We start from the raw sequence: 14,401 nt of genomic DNA, 5'->3' as shown, positions 1-14,401 counted from the left end.
GAGTTCAGAAGTTAAAACTTTGTCTAAAGAGTTAAAACTGCAACTTGGCTGGCGTTTGTCCAAAAAATGTAACTTTAAATCGCAATCTTAAAAGGGACTAAAATTCCAATGGAAAACGGCCCTATTCGAATTAGAATTTTAGTAGGCTTTTTAAGATTGAAACCGGGTATATTTCAAGTCCTATTTTTATTCTTAGTTTTATATTCAAATGAGCTCGAGAAACCGCTGGAGGGAAAAATATATTCGCGGATGAATACCCCGCAGTGTTTAATCCGACAGAAAAGAAAGTAGTGTTTCAATCAAAACTCAAAATTAAAATCCCCCTCTCGAGCTGGCCAAAACTAACAAATTGTTTGTTTACATTTTATAAAGAACAACAACAACAAACAGGTTTGGACAAATAAATATGAAACCGTAGGTCTCGAAATATATAACATTAGGAGTGAGGATGTGACGTCACGCCAGCATTCTTAGAATACCTTCTCATAGTCAGGACGGATCGCGGATTAGTAATAACTCGAAACTTATTGAAATATCTGATTTGATCGAATTTGGATTCGCAAATGATGGAAAATTCGGTTTTGATCTGAAGAACAATTCCCTTCTCTCTATCCGTCACTATGGGAACACTCCATCCCCACAAATCCAAATCTAGTTCTTTTGCAACGTAATCCCTCCAAAACAATTTATGTACTGATCCAAATTTATTTTGGTGTAGCATATACAACACAGGGAAAATTGGGTCTTCTCCTCGACCACTAGTAAATTTCAGTTCCGTGTTTCGAATAATAATGGTAGTAACGTAAAAATTTCCAAGATTAAATGTTGCGTCGCAATTTATACACTGTTCTGGGTTTTCGTTTCCCTGGTAAGCCTCCCTGAGAAGTCGTTTAGCCAAAGTGACGGCTTCAGGGTGACCAAATATGATACACAATTCTTGCTCAAAATCAATTCTTCTAATCATGCCACTAAATATTTCAGATTCTTCCAAGGCGATAACAGAGTCTAGCGAATCTTTCGATATTTGATGGAATTTATTTTGTCGGTATTTAGCGTTTTCGGCCTGTTTTGTATTTCTGGGCAAAATTGAGGACTCTATATCGCCAGTATTTACGTCTGTTGTTTCGATCCTTTTGTTTAGTTCATTGTTTATTTCCTTTTGAATTGTGGAATATACCTTTTGGGGAGATGATTGCTTGGTAATCGTTTCACATTTAACCTTATGCAAAGTTGAATGATAAGTAGGGTACCAATTACGGTTCATTTGTTTAGCGTTTCCATGTGCTCTATTAACCCAAAGGGTTTCATTCCCTTTGTACTGAATCAACACAGGTATAGGTAGAGTTTGCTCGTTCCTTAAAGTGTAAACGAATTTCTGAAACTCTTTACAACCATGAGCTTTGTTAGTAAGCCTGATATTATAATAACGTTTCACAACTGGATGAGTATCTTTTTTACTCGTATTTCCTACTAAATCCCAACGCAATCCGTCATTGAACAGATCTCTCTCTTTAAGTTTGTCATTTGTTGACAAAACGAAAATATCTCCTCCTCTTAGATTTGTTTTTGGACAGTAATTAAGAACATTATGTGTAATAGTTCCATCTTTCACTTTTAATAAGACATCTAAGGCGTCATCTTTAGTAAAAACTTTACACACACCACTCCTATACGCCAAAGATGTCTCAGTGGGCAAATCATTAGGAACGTGATCAGTTTTTGAATCAGTTTTGCCAGCATTCTCAGCCATTTTGAAGGGAAAGTGCAAGAATTAAGGGGCCTTAATAAAAGGCAAAAACGGCTCAAGTTTCTACTTTGTTGAAATAAACTTAATGGCGCGAGTTCACAGGTCACTTTATTAAGTGTTTTGAATAGGAGAGCTTAAGACCAAAACGGCCTAAGATTCAAGTTTTTTAAAATTCCCTTTATGTGGTCAGAACGCAAAAACTGCGAGTCCACAGGGTCACTTATTAAGTGTTTGGAACTAGCAGAGCTTAAGACCAAAACGGCCTAAGATTCAAGTTTTTTAAAATTCCCTTTATGTGGTCAGAACGCAAAAACTGCGAGTCCACAGGGTCACTTATTAAGTGTTTGGAACTAGCAGAGCTTAAGACCAAAACGGCCTAAGATTCAAGTTTTTTAAAATTCCCTTTATGTGGTCAGAACGCAAAAACTGCTAGTCCACAGGGTCACTTATTAAGTGTTTGGAACTAGCAGAGCTTAAGACCAAAACGGCCTAAGATTCAAGTTTTTTAAAATTCCCTTTATGTGGTCAGAACGCAAAAACTGCGAGTCCACAGGGTCACTTATTAAGTGTTTGGAACTAGCAGAGCTTAAGACCAAAACGGCCTAAGATTCAAGTTTTTTAAAATTCCCTTTATGTGGTCAGAACGCAAAAACTGCGAGTCCACAGGGTCACTTATTAAGTGTTTGGAACTAGCAGAGCTTAAGACCAAAACGGCCTAAGATTCAAGTTTTTTAAAATTCCCTTTATGTGGTCAGAACGCAAAAACTGCGAGTCCACAGGGTCACTTATTAAGTGTTTGGAACTAGCAGAGCTTAAGACCAAAACGGCCTAAGATTCAAGTTTTTTAAAATTCCCTTTATGTGGTCAGAACGCAAAAACTGCGAGTCCACAGGGTCCCTTATTAAGTGTTTGGAACTAGCAGAGCTTAAGACCAAAACGGCCTAAGATTCAAGTTTTTTAAAATTCCCTTTATGTGGTCAGAACGCAAAAACTGCGAGTCCACAGGGTCACTTATTAAGTGTTTGGAACTAGCAGAGCTTAAGACCAAAACGGCCTAAGATTCAAGTTTTTTAAAATTCCCTTTATGTGGTCAGAACGCAAAAACTGCGAGTCCACAGGGTCACTTATTAAGTGTTTGGAACTAGCAGAGCTTAAGACCAAAACGGCCTAAGATTCAAGTTTTTTAAAATTCCCTTTATGTGGTCAGAACGCAAAAACTGCGAGTCCACAGGGTCACTTATTAAGTGTTTGGAACTAGCAGAGCTTAAGACCAAAACGGCCTAAGATTCAAGTTTTTTAAAATTCCCTTTATGTGGTCAGAACGCAAAAACTGCGAGTCCACAGGGTCACTTATTAAGTGTTTGGAACTAGCAGAGCTTAAGACCAAAACGGCCTAAGATTCAAGTTTTTTAAAATTCCCTTTATGTGGTCAGAACGCAAAAACTGCGAGTCCACAGGGTCACTTATTAAGTGTTTGGAACTAGCAGAGCTTAAGACCAAAACGGCCTAAGATTCAAGTTTTTTAAAATTCCCTTTATGTGGTCAGAACGCAAAAACTGCGAGTCCACAGGGTCACTTATTAAGTGTTTGGAACTAGCAGAGCTTAAGACCAAAACGGCCTAAGATTCAAGTTTTTTAAAATTCCCTTTATGTGGTCAGAACGCAAAAACTGCGAATCCACAGGGTCACTTATTAAGTGTTTGGAACTAGCAGAGCTTAAGACCAAAACGGCCTAAGATTCAAGTTTTTTAAAATTCCCTTTATGTGGTCAGAACGCAAAAACTGCGAGTCCACAGGGTCACTTATTAAGTGTTTGGAACTAGCAGAGCTTAAGACCAAAACGGCCTAAGATTCAAGTTTTTTAAAATTCCCTTTATGTGGTCAGAACGCAAAAACTGCTAGTCCACAGGGTCACTTATTAAGTGTTTGGAACTAGCAGAGCTTAAGACCAAAACGGCCTAAGATTCAAGTTTTTTAAAATTCCATTTATGTGGTCAGAACGCAAAAACTGCGAGTCCACAGGGTCACTTATTAAGTGTTTTTAACTAGCAGAGCTTAAGACCAAAACGGCACAAGATTCTAGAAAAATAATATTTGGCATTCAATTGCCAAAGAATGCAGATATACCACCACCCAGCCAGTAAAAAAGGGGTGAGAAAAACTTTCGCACATTCAATACGCGCAAAAATAAAAACGAATCTTCTCTAGCGAGACAAGATAGAACACGGAACCACAAAGCTCCAACCAACCTTGAACAGGGAAGATTCGCGTATGTCGCCGTCGCGGCGAGAGAATCGGATCGACCAACAAGCAAGAGGAAATGAATAGCAAATTTTGACATGGACTCTTAGCGCCATCACACGGACAAGAAACATTTTATTTTAACCTGTTTTCAAAGGGGTTGCATTCCTATAAAGTTGTTTATCACTGTTTCGAAGAGAAATATCCTAGCCTCCGTGATTCTGTTAATCTCTGTGGTACCACGTGTGGTACATGGTGGTGCCAGAGGTACTTCCGCGCAAAAAACACGGGTGTCATGGGGCCGTCCATAAATGAGGTCCTAACCTTAGGGTTCTAGTAACATGCTCTCCATGTTATGTAATCCAAAAATTATTAGCCTATACCGAACTCTCTTTTACGTGCTCTACGCAATAGTACAATTGTTTCGGTAGATTCATATCTCACCAAAAACATCTCTGTAAAAATATGCCAAATTGTTTGGCCGTAAAAAGAAGTGAGATCTAAAATACGGCCAAGTTATTATCTCCAGGTGAACCAACATTTTATTCGACTTAAAACTTCTCAAGAATGTTTTTCTGACTTGACCATTTGCATATCAAGGATTCGTTTAATTCCAGATATGGATCGAAATTAAAATATTAAATCAAATTGGTTAAATACTCTTGATAAGCCTTTGTGGTTAAACTTGTAATTTCCGTTATTAACCTTCACGGGTGCAAAGAAGAAGGATGCAAGTTTGGAATGCTAATGGCCAAGTCAGAAAAACATTCTTGAGAAGTTTTAAGTCGAATAAAATGTTGGTTCACCTGGAGATAATAACTTGGCCGTATTTTAGATCTCACTTCTTTTTACGGCCAAACAACTTGGCATATTTTTACAGAGATGTTTTTGGTGAGATTTCACTCCTTTTTGTACGTGCATGTTCTTGTAGATTTATAGAAGTAGGATTATGAAGTGAAATAAACATTTGTACTTTTAGATTTTTATTTGTTCTTTCCAAGAGTTTTACTTGGCTTTGCCTTTTTCAACTTTTTTGCATTCAACTTTCTTTTTTTTTTCTCAGGCTGTGATAATTGTTAACCGTATTTCTATTCGAAGAACACAATATTGTGGCAAGTAACACTTTTAATCAACAGAATAGATTTAAGACAAGTCGGGAAAACCAAAATATTACCTCTCCGTGTCGAGAAGATTATATAACCTTAAGTATCGAATGAAAACGTCGACCTTTTTGCCCTCATCCTTTCCCGCGCTTTGCGCTTCCGCATTTCATCCTTACTCTCAACATTATCTTCCTCCATTTTACATACAAAAATGAAATACTCACAAAAATAAGTGGCAAAAACCTGCTGGCTCTTTGCAACCACTTAATTTGACTTAATATCCAATTTCCAACAACAATAATATACCGGTAGTTTAATTGACAACCTACTAGCATCGAAATTCTCATTAAGAATGGCTCCCGCGGTAAAAAAACGGCAATTTTCAACTAGGTGGGCGTTATCTCATTAGATTTGAAAAATATCATTTGTCTTTTTTACCAATGCCTAACCGTTTGGATTTTTTAAAGCAATCTTGGCACCAAAAAATATTTTTGAATGAGGATAAAAAAGGTCTATCCTCTCGTAATTTTTAAAGCTTTTCTCATGATTACTCTATACAACAGTAACAAGGAGTATAAACCCATTAGTGGAAGCAGTATTTTTTTCCCAAAACAATCTCGCTTATGTTTATGCAATGAATGAAATATATCACAATGCACGGGCCTTGATAGATATAGGAGGCAATGAAGGAAATATATCGCATGCACGGGCCTTGGTAGATATAGGAGGCAATGATAATCTCTCTCTTTGCACGAGAGGTTTATCTTTAATATTTAAATAAATATCATTATTTTTAATTATTTTAATCTTCAATAATTAACATTAATAATAGTTAAATCGTTTAAAATAAAGTTATACCTATTATCATCTCAAACATTGCTAATATTGACGTTTAAAGTGACGGGTACCCCTCTTGCCCGCTTTTTTCAAATTTGGGGTATATATACGATTCGTTTCCATTATAATAGTAAGGAAAAAGCGCAATTGCGAAAACCTTTGGTGGAGATCCCACCTTAGGGAGGCTAGACGTTTCTCGTAACCCTAGCTGATCGCCGCGTATATCCTAAAACCAAACGATGATAATGGAGTAGAAGCCAATGATACAGATTGGTGTCTATGTGGAATAGACGGAAGACCAGTGGATGGTGGTGTTAGAAGCCAGTGTAAGTGCAGACTGGTGTCAATGTGGAATTGACAAAGAACAGAAGATGGTGGGTGGTGTTGGAAGGCAGAAAAATACCAGACTTCTGTTCATGTGGGATGGACGAAGACCAAACATGGTGGTGTTGAGAACTCAAGTATAGAGTAGCCAACGCAGAGAAAAACAATTTTCCAAATTTCTGTGAACTGTCAATGCGGTCCGGAAATTGGGAACACGTTTGCTCCGATACGCAAACTGCGAACGCGGTCACGTGGGTGTAACAACGGACAGACAGACAGACACACACACACACACACACACACAGACAGACACGGCCGTTACAGAACCTCTCCTGGACTACGTCACACGGAGAGGTAAAAAACTAAATGAATCAAAACACGCTTAGAACCATTTCAGTCGAAATGAAAAGGAAATGAGTAAAAAATTTAATTACTAAAACATTATGTAAAAAACATAAATTTTGCAATAATACGAAAGAGTCATATTAGTTAAAAATATTAATATTAAAAGACGAAAAAATTAAATTATAATGTCCTATTACGAGGGGATATAAATTATAAAACCCCCATTTCAGGGGCTAAAAGGGGGAAACTCCCGCTTTTGGGACTTTTTCCTTTGTTTGTATGCTTAGTGGTACAAGTATGCCAAATTTTATCATTCCCGCAACACCGGAAGTGCCCTAGAGGTTTAGATGATGACTCTAATTTTAAACCCCCATTTCAGGGGCTAAAAGGGGGAAACTCTCGCTTTTGGGACTTTTCCCTTTGTTTGTATGCTTAGTGGTACAAGTATGCCAAATTTCCTCATTCTAGCACCACCGGAAATGCCCTAGAGGTTTAGATGATGACTCTAATTTTAAACCCCCATTTCAGGGGCTAAAAGGGGGAAACTCCCGCTTTTGGGACTTTTCCCTTTGCTTGTATGCTTAGTGGTACAAGTATGCCAAATTTCCTCATTCTAGCACCACCGGAAATGCCCTAGAGGTTTAGATGACGACTCTAATTTTAAACCGCCATTTCAGGGGCTAAAAGGGGGAAACTCCCGCTTTTGGGACTTTTTCCTTTGCTTGTATGCTTAGTGGTACAAGTATGCCAAATTTCCTCATTCTAGCACCACCGGAAATGCCCTAGAGGTTTAGATGATGACTCTAATTTTAAACCGCCATTTCAGGGGCTAAAAGGGGGAAACTCCCGCTTTTGGGACTTTTTCCTTTGTTTGTATGCTTAGTGGTACAAGTATGCCAAATTTCATCATTCTAGCACCACCGGAAATGCCCTAGAGGTTTAGATGATGACTCTAATTTTAAACCGCCATTTCAGGGGCTAAAAGGGGGAAACTCCCGCTTTTGGGACTTTTTCCTTTGCTTGTATGCTTAGTGGTACAAGTATGCCAAATTTCCTCATTCTAGCACCACCGGAAATGCCCTAGAGGTTTAGATGATGACTCTAATTTTAAACCGCCATTTCAGGGGCTAAAAGGGGGAAACTCCCGCTTTTGGGACTTTTTCCTTTGTTTGTATGCTTAGTGGTACAAGTATGCCAAATTTCATCATTCTAGCACCACCGGAAATGCCCTAGAGGTTTAGATGATGACTCTAATTTTAAACCGCCATTTCAGGGGCTAAAAGGGGGAAACTCCCGCTTTTGGGACTTTTTCCTTTGTTTGTATGCTTAGTGGTACAAGTATGCCAAATTTCATCATTCTAGCACCACCGGAAATGCCCTAGAGGTTTAGATGATGACTCTAATTTTAAACCCCCATTTCAGGGGCTAAAAGGGGGAAACTCCCGCTTTTGGGACTTTTCCCTTTGCTTGTATGCTTAGTGGTACAAGTATGCCAAATTTCATCATTCTAGCACCACCGGAAATGCCCTAGAGGTTTAGATGACGACTCTAATTTTAAACCGCCATTTCAGGGGCTAAAAGGGGGAAACTCCCGCTTTTGGGACTTTTTCCTTTGCTTGTATGCTTAGTGGTACAAGTATGCCAAATTTCCTCATTCTAGCACCACCGGAAATGCCCTAGAGGTTTAGATGATGACTCTAATTTTAAACCGCCATTTCAGGGGCTAAAAGGGGGAAACTCCCGCTTTTGGGACTTTTCCCTTTGCTTGTATGCTTAGTGGTACAAGTATGCCAAATTTCCTCATTCTAGCACCACCGGAAATGCCCTAGAGGTTTAGATGATGACTCTAATTTTAAACCGCCATTTCAGGGGCTAAAAGGGGGAAACTCCCGCTTTTGGGACTTTTTCCTTTGTTTGTATGCTTAGTGGTACAAGTATGCCAAATTTCATCATTCTAGCACCACCGGAAATGCCCTAGAGGTTTAGATGATGACTCTAATTTTAAACCGCCATTTCAGGGGCTAAAAGGGGGAAACTCCCGCTTTTGGGACTTTTTCCTTTGTTTGTATGCTTAGTGGTACAAGTATGCCAAATTTCATCATTCTAGCACCACCGGAAATGCCCTAGAGGTTTAGATGATGACTCTAATTTTAAACCGCCATTTCAGGGGCTAAAAGGGGGAAACTCCCGCTTTTGGGACTTTTTCCTTTGTTTGTATGCTTAGTGGTACAAGTATGCCAAATTTCATCATTCTAGCACCACCGGAAATGCCCTAGAGGTTTAGATGATGACTCTAATTTTAAACCGCCATTTCAGGGGCTAAAAGGGGGAAACTCCCGCTTTTGGGACTTTTTCCTTTGTTTGTATGCTTAGTGGTACAAGTATGCCAAATTTCATCATTCTAGCACCACCGGAAATGCCCTAGAGGTTTAGATGATGACTCTAATTTTAAACCCCCATTTCAGGGGCTAAAAGGGGGAAACTCCCGCTTTTGGGACTTTTCCCTTTGCTTGTATGCTTAGTGGTACAAGTATGCCAAATTTCATCATTCTAGCACCACCGGAAATGCCCTAGAGGTTTAGATGATGACTCTAATTTTAAACCCCCATTTCAGGGGCTAAAAGGGGGAAACTCCCGCTTTTGGGACTTTTCCCTTTGCTTGTATGCTTAGTGGTACAAGTATGCCAAATTTCATCATTCTAGCACCACCGGAAATGCCCTAGAGGTTTTGATGATGTGTCAGTCAGTCAGTCAGTCAGTCAGTCAGTCTCATAATGTGTCATTTTCACATAGGATTATCACAGAAACCAAATGAGTTAGAAAGCTGGAAGTTGGAGGACTTCCTAGGATTAACACTGTGCCCTTGAGGTGCAAATATGAGTGGTGTACTATTCCCCAGTACCGAGTTAAGAGGGGGTCAAAATGAGGCTGAAATGTTTCGGGTAAAGGATTGCTGGTAGTGCACGACAACTTGGCGGGTGCACTGCCGTGCACCCAGATTTGATCCATTTTATTTGGGGTACAACTTAATAAACCCCGTATTAACTAAGTATCACCGATGTGTATAGCTAAGGTGCCTCCACATCAATTAATTTGAAATGTGGAATGTAAAAGTAATACGTGACGTTAAAAACAGTATACCCAAACACCCCTGTCTATTGACCATTTCGACGGAAAAGGGGGGTAGGGAACCCTTAATGTCGTGTCATACATGGGGGTTGATCACCGTCTCTGTGCAAAGATCCCACAGCGCAGGTGCCGAAAAGCGAGATGGAAGGCAGAGTCTCACGCCTGTTATTTTCCCTGTTATTTCCATGGAAATTTTTCTACGTTTCAAATGGTTGCTCTGGTAGTTGGCTCGCTGAGGGAAATCCTAGGTGAAATCGGGTTTTCTGTGGTAAATTTGGGCCATAAGCTTATAAGATATGTTCCATAAGTGTGCCGCTGGTTACTGAGAGCTAGTCGTGGAGTGACGCAGGTGGAACGTCATAGATTATCGTGAAGCGACGCCTGGTGAGGCATTGCCAAAGGCTTACAGGGAGCCAGTTAAAAAATGAAATTCCTTATAGGAAAAATTGTATTTTGTGTTCTGTTTTATAAGACGAAAAATTTTATTTTATAAGATAATATAGGACTAAAATATCTCCTATACGTATACACGATTATAGAACTATTTTTCGCTTAAACTATGTAATAAATGTTTGAAAACTGTAACAAATTAAATTTTATTTTGAAATGATGAACTTATATCTCAAATGGAACCTATAGTATCACTTTTATGATTATCCGACAATCAGATGAGTTATTAAAAATATAAATAAATAGGAACTTTATAACTTTTAAGTCCCTATGAAATAAAGCCATATTGCGCGCTTTTAACTTATACACTGAATTTATCTAAAGTCGGTTCTGGGATTATTTAGTTAAAAGAATTAGTCTATTTTTAAAGTAAAACATGAACAAAAAAAAAAAGAAATTTATTTCGGCTAAAGATTCTTAGCTCCTCTCGCTACAAAGTTTCTTTCTTTCTTTACACAGTGGTTCCATACAAAAAAGAGGGGCTTAAGAGAGGCAAGCTAAGACTGTGAATTCCCGAGAAATTTTCCATTTCATTCTCTATTGAAGAGTCGTTGCCCAGATAAACCTAGGGGCGCTGAAAAAGGGAAAACATCTCGGGAATGGTTTTTTACTTCGACATGAAGTTATCAAATACACTTAAAAGGAAGTTATCAAAGGAAATTTTCAAAAACACACACTTAATTTCTATGGTGAAATTTAAATTAAATCTTAATTTACCACACCCTAAAAACAAAGCCTGGATTTTAGTAGGTTTTTATTTTATGGAAAATGCGGGTCAATAATAGAACTCTGAAAATGTTTTTGCTAAATTTTCTACTAAACAATATAATTATGTTGGATAATTGGACTCAGTCAGAAATATAGGGTTTTATAGGAGATCTTATGAAATTATAGGTTAATACATATAGGTTAGGTCCAAAAACATTTGTTTTATAAATACGGAGATGGACTGCAAAGCCGCGTATAGTCAATTGTCGCGTCGTCGTCGAACTAGTTTTCACTAAATTTTTAGCATTATGAATCATAGGAAGTGTCAGACTTGAAGAATATATCTTATACACTTATTGTGACGTCCCAATATTTAAATCAAAGGAATCCATTTCAAAGCAAAAATCGTTTATGAAATTGAGATATTCGAGGGGTCAGACAGTTGCTAAAACCTCGTAAATTTTGGTCGAAAAAAATCTTTAAATATGATCGATGGAGAATTAACAATGAAATCATAAAATCCCTCTATGTTGCTTTAAAATCCAAAATCTTTCTCAAATTTCAAAAACCCGTACATAAAAACCCCACACGTTCTAGCCCTCGGAGAAATAAATTACATACAATTTCGACTAATGATAGTAAAAATTATAGGCTACTAGCCATTTAATGAAAATAGTTTATAGCATTAGCTCTTTAAAATCTAAAAATTACCCGTGGGTTTCTCAGGAAACGTCCCATATAGCTAAGTTTCGCTTAGTGAGGGGTTTTCCATGATGTTACCATTTTAAAGAAACTTTCTTCCATTTCCAAAGGGGTAAATCAGAACTCAAGATTTGTCCTTTAAAGGGAGGGTGAAGAGGAAAATCGATTGATTTTTAATATATTATTCAGCTAATTGTAAGACCTAAAACATTCAGGAAATATCTCCCAGCGGTTTTAAAAATTAAAATAGATTCTGATTTCACTGATAAATTAAACGCAACGCCTCCAACAAGATCGTGAAACGCCTTGGGCTTTTGACGGTTCTGAGGGTTTCTTCGGGAACCGGGGGTTAGCTTATAGTAAATTCCCCCTTGAGAAGTCTGCATATACTAAAGTTTATTACTAAGGCTGGCTACTAATTTTAACCAGGTTTGGGAGAGCTAATGCGTATAAATTGAACCGACTGAAAATTCCAATTTATTGTCGCTAATTTAACTAAGTTTAATTTTGGTTGAAGGTAATTTCTTTAAAGTTGAAATTCTAAGAATATTGTTGAAGTGAGACGAAACGAGTGTTTACACTGCAAACCAGTTGTGAATGTAGCTATGAGTATATATAGGGTAAACAGCTGAAGCGTAGACAATTGGGCCTTTACAAACACATAAAGGTTATATATCTCCAAAATTTATACACTTCATTTCCTGTTCTTTTCCCCATTGACTGATTTCCATGTGTCCAAGATTTATCCTTATTGGTTGTAAAATGTCGTCTGCTTTACTATATATTCTCAATGCTTGGAATGCTGCTTTAATAATTCGTAAATTTTTACTCCAAAAATAAAAAGAGAAATAATTCCATATCTAGGTAAATAAGTTTGTAGTAGTAGACCTCTTGACTCGGAGAGGTAATATTTTGGTTTTTCCAACTTGTTTTATATTACTTCACATTTCCCCACTCGGTCTATAACCCACTCTACTTGTTATCAGTGTTCGTCTACGTACACAACACGTGACGGGTTTAGGAAAAAAATTAAATCACGTGACCCACGCCGAGGGGGCGTAGTCGTATAAGTGAATATTCAGTATCACAATTTGCCAAAAGTCAAAGGAACAACACAACAGTACAACACTGGACTGGTTCAAAGTCGTCTGTCTGCTGTCTGCTTGTTTTTGTTAGAAACCCCGAGAAGATCGGTAAAGTTTCAAACTCCGTTTATTTTTTGGAATTCTGGACGTTCTTCAACATTTGAAAGTTCTCCGAGAAAGGTAATTTTTATAATTTTCGGTATTTTCAACCTGAATCTTAGTTATTTACCTTGTAACATATAGCTTTAGGCGTAAGTGGTTCTATGACATGGCATTATTGGCATATAACTTGAAGCCTTGGTAAAATTTAGTGTATTAATATGTTATTCAGGGGGCTATGATTAAGTTAACCGTGTTTTTTCCCCGCTTATTTTGAGTTAACGCGCGCTTAAATACTGCGGAAGAAAACTCGCGTCGAATGTCTAATAGCGTTTTCCTTTGGGTCCTCGCGGAGCGCTCCCAAGGAGCAATAAAAATGGTAGTAGTAGTTTCCAGCTTCGTTAAAGACTGTTTTTGAAGAATAGGATCTCCTAGTTTTATTCCTCCATGGGAGCGCTCCGCGAGGACACAAAGGAAAACGCCATGAGTCTGAAGAAGTGGGAAAATTTAAAATAGAGTCTATCTTGAACCAAAATGAAAAGCTAATGAAATAGGAATGAAACGAGAGACGAAGAAGTTAATGAATGCGATAAAAGCTTAAACTTATAGCTGTCTAATGAAAGATGAAGATCAGAGCTTTAAATAGGGTTGATAGGGCAGCTTGTTGGACAATTAGGTCTCGGAAGATGGTCCCATTATTAGAAATAAAGCCTTTTTTTTGACAATGAATAATCATTTTAATAATTTTGCCAAATTGGGTTTAGTTTAATAAAGACGACACTAGGCCATTAAAGTCCCAAGGTTTTATTAGAAAGTACTTAACCATGTAGTCAGTACGCCAAAAGTACTAATTAATTTTAATTTTATTTTTTCAGACTACGATCTCGACTGCTAGTTACTCAACAAAACGTTGAAATAGAGTCAAGTACACGTATACAATGTTTGGTAAAGAATTATTGACTGCTGCTAATGAGGGGAAAATAGATGAGGTCGTCCGGTTGTTAAACCGCGGTGCCAATATCAACTATGCTGGTCCGTTTCGCCAAACCGCATTACACTTCGCTTGTAATGGAAGCCATTTTGATCTGGCACTGCTGCTTATTGAGAAAGGTGCCAATGTTAATCTGGCTGATGCGTTTGGGACAACACCCTTAATGATGGCTTGCGAAAGGAATCTACTCGATGTGGTCAAGTCTCTTTTGAATAAAGGTGCCGATATCGACGACGTTGATAAAGATGGAAACACGGCATTACAATTGGCTTGCTATCATGGAAGATCCGATGCGCCATTGCTGCTTATTGAAAAAGGTGCCAATGTTAATCTGGCTGATGCAGATGGGACAACACCCTTTTTAAAATGATTTTATCTTATATTTCTTTTAATTTAACGTATTTTAAAATGATTTTATCTTATATTTCTTTTAATTTAACGTATTTTAAAATGATTTTATCTTATATTTCTTTTAATTTAACGTATTTTAAAATGATTTTATCTTATATTTCTTTTAATTTAACGTATTTTAAAATGATTTTATCCTTTATTTCTTTTAATTTAATCTGGCTGATGAAGATGGACAAACACCCTTAATGAGAGCTTGCAAAAGTAATCTTGTCGATGTGGTCGAGTCTCT

General features: G+C 37.7%; 1 protein-coding gene across 2 annotated transcripts; it reads left to right on the top strand.

The window, feature by feature from the left end:
- Nucleotides 1-12,560: 12,560 nt before the first annotated feature.
- On the top strand, nt 12,561-14,143 carry LOC149612736 (uncharacterized). Of its 2 annotated transcripts, none has more exons than XM_089858259.1 (2): nt 12,561-12,851; nt 13,646-14,143. In XM_089858259.1, exon 2 carries the CDS (start codon nt 13,709-13,711, stop codon nt 14,129-14,131), a length of 423 nt encoding a protein of 140 aa, XP_089714385.1. In that variant the 5' UTR covers nt 12,561-12,851; nt 13,646-13,708; the 3' UTR covers nt 14,132-14,143. The 2 variants fall into 2 exon arrangements, with proteins under 2 accessions (XP_089714385.1, XP_089714386.1); XM_089858260.1 differs by lacking the exon at nt 12,561-12,851 and adding an exon at nt 13,543-13,571.
- Nucleotides 14,144-14,401: the final 258 nt, after the last annotated feature.

Source organism: Phalangium opilio, unplaced genomic scaffold (genome assembly GCF_054372755.1).
Source record: "Phalangium opilio isolate 3A_F unplaced genomic scaffold, DU_Popi_V2 ptg000232l_1, whole genome shotgun sequence".
NCBI lineage: Eukaryota > Metazoa > Arthropoda > Arachnida > Opiliones > Phalangiidae > Phalangium > Phalangium opilio.
Note: the sequence above shows the minus strand (reverse complement) of the source record. Positions and strands in the feature narration are given on the sequence as shown.

Coding starts and splice junctions, on each gene's coding strand:
- LOC149612736 (XM_089858259.1), top strand. CDS start 13,709: ATGTTTGGTAAAGAATTATTGACTGCTGCTAATGAGGGGAAAATAGAT.